Source organism: Cricetulus griseus, chromosome 3 (assembly GCF_003668045.3).
Source record: "Cricetulus griseus strain 17A/GY chromosome 3, alternate assembly CriGri-PICRH-1.0, whole genome shotgun sequence".
Taxonomy (NCBI): domain Eukaryota; kingdom Metazoa; phylum Chordata; class Mammalia; order Rodentia; family Cricetidae; genus Cricetulus; species Cricetulus griseus.
This window is the reverse complement of record NC_048596.1, coordinates 100,940,611-100,955,645: the sequence shown is the minus strand read 5'-3', so window position 1 is coordinate 100,955,645 and position 15,035 is coordinate 100,940,611. Positions and strand designations below refer to the sequence as shown.

Genomic DNA, 15,035 nt, shown 5'->3' with positions numbered 1-15,035 from the left:
ACTTTGAAAGATCATTTTCAATTCTACTTGCTTTATGAATGTATGTTTTCATTTGGCATAATTTTGTTCATTACTAATAAAAATTTGCATGCTGCAACTGTATATGAATTTTTTTTTAATTTCCTAGTCTAAATTTTAAGCTCCTACAGCACAAGAATTGGCCAGGTGTGGTGGTACACACCTGTAATCCCAGCACTTGGAAGATGAAGGCAGGAGGATCAGAAGTTCAAGACCATTCTCGGCTACAGAGTTAGAGGCCAAACTGGACTATATGAAATCATATCTTTAAGGGGAAGGGGGAAAAAGGCAAGAACTGTATTTTATTCAATTTTCATAGGGTCTAACACAGTTCTTAGCACATATTTTACTCAATATTTATAGGGTCTAACACAATTCTTAGTACACAACACAAACCAACAAATAATTGTCAACAAATAGCATGCAGCAATATAAACTATGTAAAATGAATGTGAAGGTATCATTGAAGAATTAGTATATAATATGAAAAACAATGTGCTTTCTAACAGTGTTTAAGAAAAGCAGCAGGCATACCAGCAAGGCTAATATAGTAGGAGAAGGAAGAGAGAAACAAGGAATAGGATGAAAGAAGGGATTTTTGCTTAGATGCATCAGAGTTCATAAGCAAAGACATAACATTGGCTGAAAAACTAATCCAAAATGTTCCACAATCTGAACCTTTCTAAACAAAGTAGCACTACTAGCAGAAAATCCCACACCTGACCTCACATGATGGTCACAGTTAGAACACAGGTGCAGGAAAACAAAAATAAAACTGTAAATCTATCCTCAGACTAAGTGTATACGGTTTATATACATAAATGAATATCATGTTTAAACATGGATCTCATCTGTAAGACTGATCTCTCCCGTCCCTAAACACACACACACACACACACAAAATCTGAAATCAAGACACCCACCCACACACACAATATTTCAGATGGACTCCTTAGCTTGCGGCACCCAACAAGGGCAGTCAGGATAATTGAGTAACATGAACAGAAGACAAAGTCTCAGAGCTTCCAGTAGATCCTACATGTATATTGTAAGAGATTTCCTAGAAAAATGTCATAATGACAACAATACTGAAAATTTTCTCCTGCTGTGGTGTTCAGCTTCTAATAATTGGGATAACTCCTGATTACCATTTTGAATACTTCTGAGAGTTAAAGAAATGTTATTCATAATTACACACAACAACAAACATAAACTAAAACTCCATACAAAATGGGATGTACAGCCACCCACTTACAGCTCACCTCTGGCCACCTTGACTCTTTCTCAAGGTTCAGCAATAATCAATTTTAAAAACACATTCCTTTTCTTATATATTTCTTCTACTTACCCAAACCAAAGAAGAAAAACACAAAAGTTATCATCTGGAAACTATAGTTCTGCCTGGCTCAACACTACCTACCTGATAAAAACCATCATCTAAAAATCTATCAATGATTTGATGAACATGTGGCATGAGGTAAGAATGGTAAGCTATATCAAAAATAAAATTTCATCTCATTTATTAAACAGGCAAAAAAAAAAAATTGAATCAAATTAAAAGAACTACCAGCATACATACAAGTCTGGTTTGGAATCCCTAGAAGTAACAGCTGTTTCAGAACTGAGGCACGCTGTCATCAGTATTTGTGTAATCAGAAGCACAGTAAGTCTTACCTTGGGAACTCTGGGAGGACTCTGTGGAAGAGGAACTACTGTCTGTGTAACCCTGTGGTTCTTCTTTTCCTTCCTGAGCAGATGAATTTCCAGCCTCTGCTACCCTCGATGCTTGCTGTAATGTTTCTGTTACCAGCTGCCTTGTTTGTTCACTAACAACTGTAGCTTGAAATGTCACTGGTTTAGGTTTAATGAGAACCTAGAAAAAAAAAAATCAGAAGCATGTCCAGATGAAATTTCAGAGCACTGTTTAAATGCGAAACTAGCCAGGCATGGTAGTTTATGCCAATAACCCCAGCACTTGAGAGAGGCTGGAAGACTAGCAAATTCAAAGACAGCTCTGGCTAGAATGAAATCCTATCTCAAAAAGAAACAGCAACAAAAGCTAAATTTATAAGTCATTTCTCAGATACAGAAATTACCATTATGTATATTTATTATTAGGCTTTGGGCCCAGTATTGCTTACCAAAGAATAATTCAATCCACAGATGAACAAGAACTAAGCTATGTACAATATTTTAAATGAGACATGCCAAACTGCAACTGCTATGATTCCTTCTTTTGTTTTTTAATGTGTCTATGTATGTACATGGGTGCCTTCAGAGGACAGAATAGGGTTTTGAATTCTCTGGAGCTAGAGTTAAAAATGGTTGTGACCTTCCCTAAGTGGGTACATAGAATGAGACTCTGGTCTTCTGGTGGAAAGAAAAGGGAAGAAAGTTCCTACCTGGGAATTTTAAATATTCAAAAGCCAAGAAAAGTTACAACATCTTACAGCATACCTGTGTTTTCCCTTGCTGTCCATAGACAATTTTTGTTGGGATGATTTTAGCTGCTGGCTGGACTGTGGAACCTATTCCTTTCGGCTGTGTTACAATCATCTTGGTGATGGGTCTTGTAGCAGTAATGATAGCTGGCTTTGCTCCAGTTGGCACTGTCTGAAGAGTCTTTTCTCCCTAAATTGAAGTCAACCATTATTTAAGGGATGTATATGCATTTAAATGATTAAAAAACAAACAAACAACTGTCCTTTTACTGAAAGAGCACAAAAAAATTTGCCAGGATGGGAAAAGGACTGTAGATTATGCAACAAAGTACATGATTTCTAAGTGATTAAAAAATCCTGGACATAGTTAAAAGAATATTATAAGTCATCTGCCCAACTTTTTAGCCAAAAAAGAGAAATTATTTCTGTTGGGTAAGTTTTTTAAAAATCACATCTAAGAACATCTAAGAACTTACACTATCCCATTCATAGAATACCTGTATTTCTGGAAGAACATACACTAAAATGCTAACAATTGTTATATCTGCAAGTTGAAATTGTAGGTCATAAAACTGTGCAATGTACCAACAGATAAACATATGCATACAAGATAAGTTGGGCATATATGAAATTATAAAGGTATACAGCAGGATGAATAAGTATGGGAAAGATGAAAAGAGCAAAGATAGTAACATTCTTTCTAAGATTATATGGAGGAAAGGGGGAAGAAAACTTCAAGCATTTCTCATGTTTTACTAGTATGTTACTAATACTACTGTAGTCTTTTACAGATTCAAGGCCATTAACCTTTCACCCACTCTATTCTGTAGTGTGTGTGTGTGTGTGTGTGTGTGTGTGTGTGTGTGTGTGTGTGTGTGTGTGTGTGTTGCTAGAGAATGGTAGGTATATATCCTCTACCACTAATCCATATCCTCAACCCTTTGTTTTCTTCTGAAGTACCATTTTCTTGTCATAGTTTAATCTCAGCACAGTTGTATTTTAACTGAATTAGATTCAAATACAGAAATTTTATTAATAATTTTTAAATTACAATTCATAAAATTAAAAGTCAGCAGTTTTCACATTAGCAGTTTTCTTAATTTTTAGCTATCATCATCATAGATGTGTAGCTTTCAAACTTAGCAGTTGGTAAGCTGAAAGCAACCAGCTGAGCTGTTTAAAAGGCAACCATTGAGAATTCAAATCTAAATTTGAGCCTAAAAATTATAAACCTAACTATCAACTACAATTATCTAAAGGCAACAAAGTGTCTCCAATCAGGTGGTTATTTCAACTCTCGAATACTGTTTGCAGCAGTATTCCCAGAAAGAGTTCTGATTTGTCCTCCAACAGTCACTAGTTTGCAAGTATGTGGCATGCTGATCTGTAAAAGGCTTGACAGCCTGTCCAAGCACTGTGAGCCAAACAAAACCAGCTTGCAGGATGTCTGTCATCTGAGAAAGCTCTTCTCATGTGTAGTGGGCCTGCACAGATGTAGGTAGGGAGTATAAACACATGCTCTGTGTGCTGATGACAATGGTCCCATAGATTGATCCACTCGTTTTTACTAGTTTTTTTGACAAACTGCTGTTCAAGTATCTACTGAACAAAATTTACACAGGACTCTTAGCTCTTCCATAACAAATAACATACACTTTGGGGTGGTGAGGGTGCAAGGCAGGGTTTCTCTGGTTAAAGCTCTGGCTATCCTGGAACTTACTTTGTAGACCAAGCTGGCCTGGAACTGAGAGATCTGCCTGTTCTGCCTCCCGAGTGCTAGGATTACAGGTGTGAGCCACCACCACACAGCTATACCATTTATAAATACAAGTCTATAGAATCCTGACTTTCCTGTTGAATTGCTATGTAAATTCAAAAAGGCCTAATATGGACCACTTTCAGCATTATAAAAGATTATAATGCATAAGCTTTTATGATATACTTAAATGAAAGAACTCTGTCTTCCAGTGAGGTCAGAAAAAGTAACTGTGCTACTACGTCTGAGTACTTAATACCAAGAACAGCAAGAACCAATGACTGAGAACTTCCCATGTGTTAAGACACTGTTCTTGTTCTAAGCACTTTCAAAACACCCATCATCACCCCAATGTAGACATGAATAAAAAATTACAATGGTTAAATAAGCTACCCAAGGTCGAACTACAATAAGGAGACACAAAGCCTAATCTGTCTAACTCAAACCTCTTAACAATTGTCTTCAGAGACTAAAATGGGAAAAATGGGAATGGGGGGTGGGTGGTGGTGGTGAATAAGCAACAAACCTTAACTAACAAATCCCCGTCTATCAATTTTATCTTAAACTCAAATAATTTTTTGTCCAGCCTAGATCAAATGCTAATCTACAAGCCATAAGCAGGAATAAAATTGTTCCAAATTTTCCTTCAGCTAAGCCAGTGGAATTTGCCATCTGAACAAAACTAAGCATTCAAAGCATGATCACATGCTATGAGCAATATACTTTCAGATTACTGTGAAAAATGGCATCAGTTGATGATAAATAAAGGCTACTCTATCACAGCACTAGAGAATCAAGCTGTGCCGTCCACCATGGGATTCTGATGTTCTTAGAAAAATGTTTGTATAGATGGCCTTTAAAATGCTTAGTGGAGGGCTGGAGGGATGGCTCAGAGGTTAAGAGTACTAGCTGCTCTTTCAGAGGACCCAGGTTCAATTCCCAGCAACCACGAGGCAGCTCACAACTGTCTGTAACTCTGGTTCCAGGGGATCCAGCACTCTTATACAGACAGACATACATGTAGGCAAACACCAAGGCACACAAAATAAAAAATGCTTAGTGGATTACTGAGTGTATTCAAGGTCTTACTTACTCCAGCATTTAGCAATGTTGTGACAACGTTTTTGCCAGGGAGGCCTTGAATGGTCGTTCCTTTTCCTGTAGTCTTTTGTACAACAATCACATTGGGCTTGGAAGTCATTGGGATTGTAGTGATTTTGGTAGTCGTTCCTTGGAGAAGTGGGAAGAAAAGGAGGCCTGAGTTAAGGACTAGTGGACATTTGGTTGTTCCTGTTTATGATGTATACAAGTAATACATGTTGAAACAATGTCATTTTAGGTGACAAGAGTGTGGTCCTAAGGACATAAATGAAGGTTTGGAACAGTAAATTCTAAATTACCCCAGAATGATAAATATTAAGAATTGGCTTTTTTTTTTTTTTTTTTTTTTTTTTTTTTTTTTTTAAGGTTTTTGAGACAGGGTTTCACTATGTAGCCCTTGCTGGCCTGGAATTTACTATGTAGACCAGGCTGACCTAGAACACAGAGAGATACGCCTAACTCTGTCTCTGCCTCCCTCCCAACTGCTAGGATTAAAGGCATGCACCCCCATACCCAGCAAGAAGTGAGTCTTAAAGCAATCCTCTATTGAAAATCTGAGGAACTACACACCAAATAAACCAAATCTAAAAATACCACTGTCCATTTCTCCATCAACACTCTTTCCTGACTAGTTTAAAATTAAACAAAAATCTTATGACACGTGTTTCCCTCGAATCTGGTATTAAATGTATGCAGCCAACATGACAGAAAAGCTCTTCAAAAAAGTAACATTATAGGCAAACATCAAAATTCACTAAATTGTAGAAAAAAATTTATGAGAAGACGTAAGACAGTCATGCATGGTAGTGAACATCTGTAATCCCAGCATTGAGAGGTGAAGGCAGGAGGACTGTTCTAAACCAGCTTGTGCTACACAGTGAGACCTCGCCTTACAAAAAATGAATTTTAGTAAAACCAAATAGTGAACACAGATATGTAAACCAAATGACATTTAATACGTGCTTCTGAGTATGCACAACTCTAGAGACTGCAACTAGGAAGTAGACTTTCAGGGTAAAATTGTTTTCAGCCATTAAGATCTACTTTTTATTATAACAAGTGAGATAATCGAGCCTCAGAAAAACAAGCATCTCATGCTCTCCCTCTTACTTAGATCCTGTATGCATGAAAATAAGGAGTTGAGGGTGAACAAGTGTTATGAAAGGAAGGAGGGAAGAGCAAAAGGTCACATGGGACATCAAAGTGGAAAGGGAATTACTACTGGGAGTAGGAGGGGGAAAAGGAAGGACAGGGTTGGATCCTAAGGGGATGAAGAGGTAACAAAAATAATTTTTGTTTGAAAATGGCATAATCAAACCTAATTTTCTATAAGGTAGATAAAAGATCTACTTTCTAAGTATATAAATCTGCTGACAGAAATCTATAGTGGCTTTCCCCTACAATCTGCTTCTTTCCCACCAATCAAATACTATCAAATTAACGCTCTATAGCTAATTGTCCAAGATAGAAGGCCTGGTACAAACCTTGGATTCCTGCCTTGTCTCAACTCCCACCTTCCAACAAAATACGACCTTTTCATGTTCCTGACGCCTCAGTATTCAGCACAGAGAGTGGCAAGTACTTTGAAATTGTTATGTGTGAATGATCTCAGCTCATCAATAACATAAATTCTTTAAAAATGATATCCATGCAAGCTCAGTCAACACTGCTCTCCTCTGCTTCCCTACTGTTACTCCATTTCAAGCTTCTCTGCCTTACAGGTTTATATTGCATACCAAATCCAGCATCCTAAATGAAACCTTTTACACCAAGAATCTGAAACAGCTTAAATTGGTTTTAAAGAGTATTCCTAATTCCCACTGTATCTAGTTTCAACTTTCCACCTTGAGTGTCACAACCTTACATGTGTGCCATGCTTGCCACAGCAGGTAGAGTCACTTGCTAGCTATGCCTGATGACTGAATTCAATCTTTAGGCCCCACAGGGTAGGAAAAAACCAACTCCTTCAAGTTGTCCTCTGACCTAGGCACCCTTTTCCCCCCAAAATAAATATTAAAACCAACAAACAAAAAATAGCAGCTTATACTGGTTCAGGCCCTTAATCTACCAATTTAAGCATATTAGTTCCTCCTGTACACAGGAAACATAAACATACAGTGAACTATGAAGCTTCCCACTACTTATCCGACAAAGCCCAAATTCCTGTGTGGAACTTTCAAAGTTCTGACAGATTTTAAGATTGGTCAATATACACCTTTCCCTCAATGTGCTGATTCAAACTGAGCATATTACACCCAATTTTACTTTTGCTCCTAAAATTTTCTGTGCCTAAAAATGCAGACAGATTATATTTTTCTACAGGCCTGTGTAGTAAATAGAGAATAAGAACTCAATAAAAACATGACTAATATATTCTCAAAAATATTACATAAAGTTACATCATTTTCCATTGAAAAATATTAACATTCCTTACTAGACTTTCAAATTAACATATTATATGAAATAATCTTAGACCTTGAATAACAAGGTTCCAGTTCTAAAATTTATTCAGAAGGGGCCAAGGAGATGATTCAGAGGTCAAGGGCTTGTTCTTGCTGAGGACCTGAGGTCAGTTCCCAGCACCTACACAGTGCCTCATAACCATCCATAATTCCACTTCCAAGGGATCTAACACCCTCTTATGACCTCCATGGGCACCAGGCATGTACATGGTGAACACACGCACGCGCGCATGTGTTCTAAATCTAAAAAAGTTTAAAAAATTATTTAAAAATTCTGTTAAATTGGGGCAATCCAGTAAAAATCTTGACAATACACTAGCTACTACCCAATGCCTCATCAGTCCAAGGTGCCACTAAGCAGGTACATAAGAAAGCACTTGTATCTACCAACTAGCTTTACAATTGTTTTTTTTTTTTTCCTTCAACTATACTGTGAATAACTGAGCCATTATAAATCACAAGAACCAAGCTGCTCATTATTCACTTAAACCAACTTTACTTCTGATTAATTCTAATACCTCATATATGATTATATAGGCCTTTTTAGACACTGGAAAATTATCAAATATTTGATAATGGAAAAGTGTTTTTAACCACCTCAAAGAAACATGAACTATACTAAAACAACATCAAAATTTAAGGGTCATTTTGTAAGATAACTTGCTTAACAACTGGTTTTATTTATATGTACTAAAATACCTACCCCTGCCACTATAAATGTTTATCAATTTAGGAGACAGTCATAAATCAAGTCTGCCAGTTTAATGAATGGAGCTAAGGGGTGAATAATACAAAATGGGAGAAAAGGGCTAACAAGAAATAACAAGTATAACATTGTATTAAAATGGAACATCATGCTTTTCTAAAATGACCAGTATTAAATGCCTGAAATTCCAGTGTACGTTTCACCTAAGGAGAAATCTATACAAAGAAATGTTACACATTCAAAAAGAAAAGGCCATACGACAGGCTTTCACAGCAGTGGTCCTACAGTTTTCATAATAGAACAGAACCCAAATAAGCTGATTAGCATCCTTGTTTTCCTTTAGTTGGTTTTTCTTAATTTTTTTTCTTTTACAGTTCCAGAAATCAAGTCCAGAGTCTTGCTCATACTAGACAACTGTTCTACCTCTGATCTTCATCTGTATCCCTTTTAGCATTCTTTTTTTTCCTTGGTTTTTCAAGACAGTATTTCTGTTAGGCCAGGCTGCCCTGGAACTCATTCTGTAGACCAGGCTAACCTTGAACTCACCAATCTGCCTCTGCCTCTGCCTCCCAAGTGCTGGAATTAAAGGTGTATGCCACCACACCTACCTTCTGTGGATATTTTAAAAGAAGCACATACATCTTTGGGTGTATGTGTGTACTTTGGTGGTTTACCTGTATGTCTGTGTGAAGGTGTTGGATCCCCTAGAACTAGAATTACAGACTGGTGCAAGTTGCCATATGGGTGCTGGGAATTGAACCTAAGTCCTCTGGAAAATCAGCCAGTGCTCTTAACCACTGAGCCATCTCTCCAGCCCCCAATCTTTTTTGTTGTTACTGTTTTTTCAGGCAGGGGTGTTCTATGCTGCCCTGGCTGTCCTGGAACTCACTAAGGAGAGCAGGCTGGCCTCGAACTCAGAGATCCCAGAGCTTCTGCTTCCCAACTGTTGGAATTAAAGATGTGCACCACAACTTCCCGACACATTTAGCATTTTTTTTGAGTACATACTGAATCCTGTGTACGTTTATTATCACAGCACCACATATAGAATCTGGTATTTCAGAGAACCTATCAACAGAGACTATACTTAAAAAGGGTAAAAACAATGGAACCAAATATAACATCACATTTGGATCACAATGGGTTTTCTGATAATAAATTCCAAAGATTATTTTCTTGGGGTGGGGGGTGCTTGCAAACAGCAGTGGTAAAAGAACAGCAAGTTCAAAGACATCTTAGGCTAAATAGCTGGTGTGAGGCCAGCCTGGACTACATAGTGAGATCCTGTCTCAAACAGTAACACAAACTATGAAAAAAATCAAAATAATTATAGCCAGGCTTTTGGTGATGTCAGCCTACACTACTCAGGAGACCAAAGCAGAAGGATCAGAAGTTCTAAGTCAGCCTGAGAAACTCAGCAAGAGCCTGATTCAAAATATAATGCTGAATGGGATGGGAGAAAAGTACTGAGGAGTGCTGCTCAGTGACAGTGTTCACAGGGCATCCCAATGGTTTAGGAGTGGGAGGAATTTGAATATTATGGTAATCTGACTTAACTAATTTATTGGCTTAGATCCTACTATCCACAGATTCTTAAATTACTCTATCTTGGTTTCTGTGTAATTTTTTTTCTGCTTTGCCCAAAAAATAATACAATAAATAAATAAAAAGCATACAAACAACAGCTCCTTGCTAGACACTGGAAAGATTAAAAGAGTCAAACCAAGTCTTGCTCCAGGTCCTCAAAATGCCCTTAAAATTAAGACAATTAATTCATCTCTGAAGGAACCAAATTCTGCATAAAATGAGTATAGTTCTACAGTCAAAATTCAACATTATATATATATATATATGTGTGTGTGTGTGTGTGTGTGTGTGTGTGTGTGTGTGTATAAATCTGAAAGTTATCTGAAACATATGCATATAAATAAAAGCTTCCATTTGTTTCTTCTAATAAAAATACAACTTTTCCAGAAAAGTACTATGGAAAATTTAATCTGTTTTCTAAAGTGTTACACAAAGGAAGCAAGAGCTTCACAAATAATATATATGTTCACCACAGGAGTATTTATAATAACTAAACAAGAAAAAAAATCTAAAAGCCAAAAATTCCACACCTGTAAACAATTAAACTACTCAACAGTAAGAATATGATTAAATTATGATACACAAGAGAATATTACATAACCATGAAGTGATCAAAATACAATTACTGATTTGGGAAAATATCTAAATTGTTAATAAAAAATTAAATTTTAAATTATATATATATAAACATTTACACAAAACAGTATAGAGTCTTAATTTTGCTTGCACCTTTCTAAATTCCCCCAATGTGAAAGGGAAATTGTTTGTTTTTGTTTTAAAGTCCTCTATTCTTACAGCTGAATGTCTGAGAATGTTTTTAAACAAATATTTCTTTTGTGTGGGGGAGTGAGAAAGCAGAACATACTACCTGCTCATAGATGGCAGAAAATTATCCCAATTTTTTCAATCAGACTACCAGCTGACAAAAAGATTTTTTAAATTACTATAATCTCAATGTCATAGGAAAGCAAGAATAAAAAGTAAGAGTACTTTTTTCTTTTTAAATAAAGATTGTGAAATGGGAGAAAGATGGCTCAGTAGGTAAAAGTATTTGCCACCAAGTCAAACTGTTTTAACTCTATGTCAAAATATCCTACAGTGCTGGAAAGCTGGAGAATTTTAATAATTCTTCTCATGTTGAACCACCCATTCACCTGAAATAGCAACTAACCTTGAGCAGTTTCATCTTTAGTACAAAGGTGATAGTACAAAAGTGAGTGTGTGTGTGTGTGTGTATAGATACTGAGGTATCAGATGAAACCTGTTTCTAGGAGGTGTGTACGGACATGACTCTGCTCTAGTACAAAGCAGCTACACCCTGAATAAGCTCCCAAAAGAGACCTCATGACATTCAGACCTGCAAGCTATACAGTACTACAAACTCAGATACATGTAAGAAAGCTGTTTAAGGTCATAAAAAGCTACCTTCCAATGAAGTCAACTTTCTGAAATGTGTATGAGCAAGAGATTTATACTAGTTAACGATACTATCAAATAATAAATTAGAATATTAACTGTGTTACTTAGATATCCACTTAAAAGCTAAGACACAATGATCCCTTCCCTCCTCATCTCACCCTCCTCAGGTTGGCAAACACTGGGTTTTCTCACACTTAAGAGTGGAGCCAAAATTAACAGCTCTGAACACAGAGCTTTATGCCAACACCATGCTTTGCTCTGCTTTTTCCTATTTTCTGGGTTATCAGCAACATCAAATTACTGTTAGAACAACTCATCCGGAGTAGACAAAACATGACTAGTCTACAAAAATAGTAGACAGCTAAAGTCCACAAGGCTTGCTTTATCAGATCATTTACATAATTTTAATTAAAAATAATAATCAAAGAAAACAAATGCCTCATTAGCATGCCATTTCAGAATCTGTAACCCAAATACTGTAAAGATTAACAAGCCAATAAAAACCAGGTACTGTTCCAACATACTTCCAATAAATAGAAAGTTAGTTTTACTATCCCAGTAAAATATTTTTAAAAAGTAAACAGCAAATGATGAAAAACAAAGATAGTCAAACATTTAAAATGTTTAATAAGCTGAAGTGACAGCAACTGAAAATCCAAACTATGTTCCTGAAACTTAATCAGATGCAAATGCAGGTCCTCCCTTCCATTATCCTCTTTGTAGGCACTGACAGCTTTGCATGACCTCTAAGTCCTCATATCTCCACTTGTAAAGCTGGCACAATACCTCAAGTCATACAGAGTCAAAAAGGGTTAACAAATGGGAAGACTCTTTTTTCAAATGAAAAATGACTATGCAAACATAAACCATAATTTTGCACTGTGACTTAAAACTAAATGCTCTTTAAACTTTAGACTTAATAAAAGCTGTATTTAATCACTACACATAAGGACTGAAAACAAAGTGTCAAATTTTAAAGCAAAAACTGGTGTTAACAGAGTTCTGTTGTAGAGAAACATGACTTTTCTTCTAACTGAAAATCACCATGCTTTTAATATACTCTGGACATACCTACCAGAAACAATATTACTGCTAATTATCTTGCCTCCCAAAGTAGCTAATGATTTGGGTACTACGGTAATGATGCTCCCACTGGTAGTTTTCACATAGGTTGCAGCCCCAGGGGTTGTAGCTACTCGACCTAAGGATGGGCTCACTGTTGGCCGGGTGTATGTTGCCTGAGTACCTATAGGAAGAAAGTAGTGAAAAGAAAAATTTATCAACATTTTTAACTTATAGAAAGAATGATAACTGTAAAATTTCACTATAGTTCAATGTCATATATACCACTTTAATTTGAAATGGAATTTCAGGGTGTTAAGACATTCATTTACAATTTTACAGCCAGTTTTCAATGTGTTATAGCAAGAACCAATGCCAAGTAGATTCAAATTAATTTTACACATAAAACTTTGTGATGTGTCGCTATCTTTCTTCCACCAGTTTTAGGCCAAAGTAAATGTAGCCACTTCCTGCCAACGCACTGTAGGTGTTTCTGTTACAGATATTTAAGGTCCCTGTGTCTGTTTGATGCTGTTCCAGAGCTAAATTCAAGATCACCATTCAGCAAAAAAAGTCAATGTTATTCACCTAAAATTTATAACTTTTCTGTTTTATACTCTGCAACTCTCTAAAGAGATTTCAATCTTTTGAAGGATCATCCCATCAATTTACAAGGTATATAGTTGAAACTGACAAAAATTGCCAGGAATAGTTTTTAGACTAAAATTATCTCTATTTGCATATTTCTTCAACTTTAACTGAGCTATTAGAAAAATCTATCTTTATATCTCAGATTTTATACTCTTTCCTACTATTTCTACAACTTTTCTCTTTCCCAAAGAATTAAAAACTAATCAGATGAGTCTGTTGCAGTTTCTTATAAACCCAGTAACTCATAAAGACTAGTACTACAAGAAGAATCAGGAAAAGGAGAAAAGGCTGAGATGGCATTTGCTTAAACTGAAATGAAATTCAAAGAACACCGTGACAGACATTTCCAAAATATCCCACCTCTGAAAAAAAGTAATTTTAGATTAGAAAGTCACTTATTTTAAAAACTTATAACCACTACAACCATCAGAGGAACATTAAGAAGAATTAGTCTGATCACAGAATACATGTGAACCAGGAAAAAAAAAGTCTAGTGCAAAGTAAACGTGGTACAGGAGTATAAAGTTTGAATGCTTTGAATTACAACAACAACTCCAGCTTCTGTTTTAAAAAGAAACACTGTTGCACTATAAACACAGAAACATGACCCAGTATTGCTATGGGTCTAGCTTTTATGTAAATTCTGGAGATTTGAACTCAGGTCCTTACACATTGAACTATCTCCTTAGCTCCTGACTTGATATCATTTAATATTTATAGAGTTCACAAAGGGTGGTAATTTAAAATATTCTTCATAGTTACCACCTCAAGCACAGGTTGATTGCATTCCTACCTGGGAACAACGGCATGCTTCCATCAGTCTAGGCAACCCTTACTACACTGTAATGTAACATGGACTCTTATGAGTTGGGCATGTTTTCAGTTATTCAACAAATCCTAACTGTGCATCTGCATATAGTTAATAAACAGATCTGTTCCCTTAATCCCATAAAATTTATTGTCTAATATAGATAAAACAACTCAACAAACAAGTAGATAAGTAGAAACTGGAATAACTGCAATAAAGAAAACTAACAGAGGACTATGAGAAAATATAACCGAGAGAGCTAATTTCAGAAGTTGAGGGAGCCAAGAAAGACCTTTTGAAAACTGTTTGGTAAAGTGCTTGCCTTGCATGCACCAAGCCCTGGGTTTGACCCCAAGCACCTGTTAAACCTGTATGGTGGCGCACACCTCTAATCCCAGCACTCAGGAGATGGGGACAGGAGGATCAAGAATGAATTCAAGGTCATCCTCAGCAATATACAGTGCTAGGCCACAGACCCTGTCTCAAAACAAAATGAAAAAGACTTCTTCGAAGAACTATCTCATTAATTTCTAGATGTGCAATGTCAACACACTGCTGGTATGGGAAGTTATTTGATGACATATGAATGAATGGACTGATGTTTGTGAAACTTACCAGTAGGAGTAGTTACCAGTTTAGTTGTCATAATTGCACCATTACTGCTAACCACCATAATAGGGGAATTGCTACTGGTGGGTAGAGTTGCAGTCACTGGTTTGGGTAAGATTTTACTTGGTTGAACCTGCTGTGTGATGATTTTAACACCTTTGAAAGAAAAAAGATAAATCTCAGTAAAAATAATTTTAAAAGAATGTCACTCAGCCCAATAGGGCAACAGTCACACACATTTATTGAGCCTAACTCCAGAGATGCTTTTTTAACACTGATGAAACTCTAAGCTCTCATTGCTCAAATTCCTCTTGCCTAATTTCTCCCAATTCACAAATGCAGCTATAATATTATATTAACAGATTTCTTAAAACTAAATCTGGATTTTCATTTATGGTGGTGTACATACGAGCTT

The 15,035-nt window shown here is 36.3% G+C and overlaps 1 protein-coding gene across 22 annotated transcripts in view; it reads right to left on the bottom strand.

Annotated features, from left to right (window-relative positions):
* Window positions 1–15,035, bottom strand: part of Emsy (EMSY transcriptional repressor, BRCA2 interacting) — a 103,050-nt gene that overhangs the window by 49,877 nt on the left and 38,138 nt on the right. For 21 of the 22 annotated variants that reach the window (XR_003483832.2, XR_003483833.2, XM_035442372.1 and 18 more), the window contains 5 exons: window positions 14,627–14,776; window positions 12,566–12,736; window positions 5,309–5,445; window positions 2,476–2,649; window positions 1,693–1,891 (listed from right to left, as the gene is read on the bottom strand). Coding sequence is in view for 20 of the 22 variants with exons in the window: in XM_035442372.1 (XP_035298263.1) it covers window positions 1,693–1,891; window positions 2,476–2,649; window positions 5,309–5,445; window positions 12,566–12,736; window positions 14,627–14,776 (831 nt within the window). In the remaining 2 variants the exon portion in view is untranslated. The remainder of the gene's footprint in view (window positions 1–1,692; window positions 1,892–2,475; window positions 2,650–5,308; window positions 5,446–12,565; window positions 12,737–14,626; window positions 14,777–15,035) is intronic. The other variant, XM_027407729.2, reaches the window with a different exon arrangement.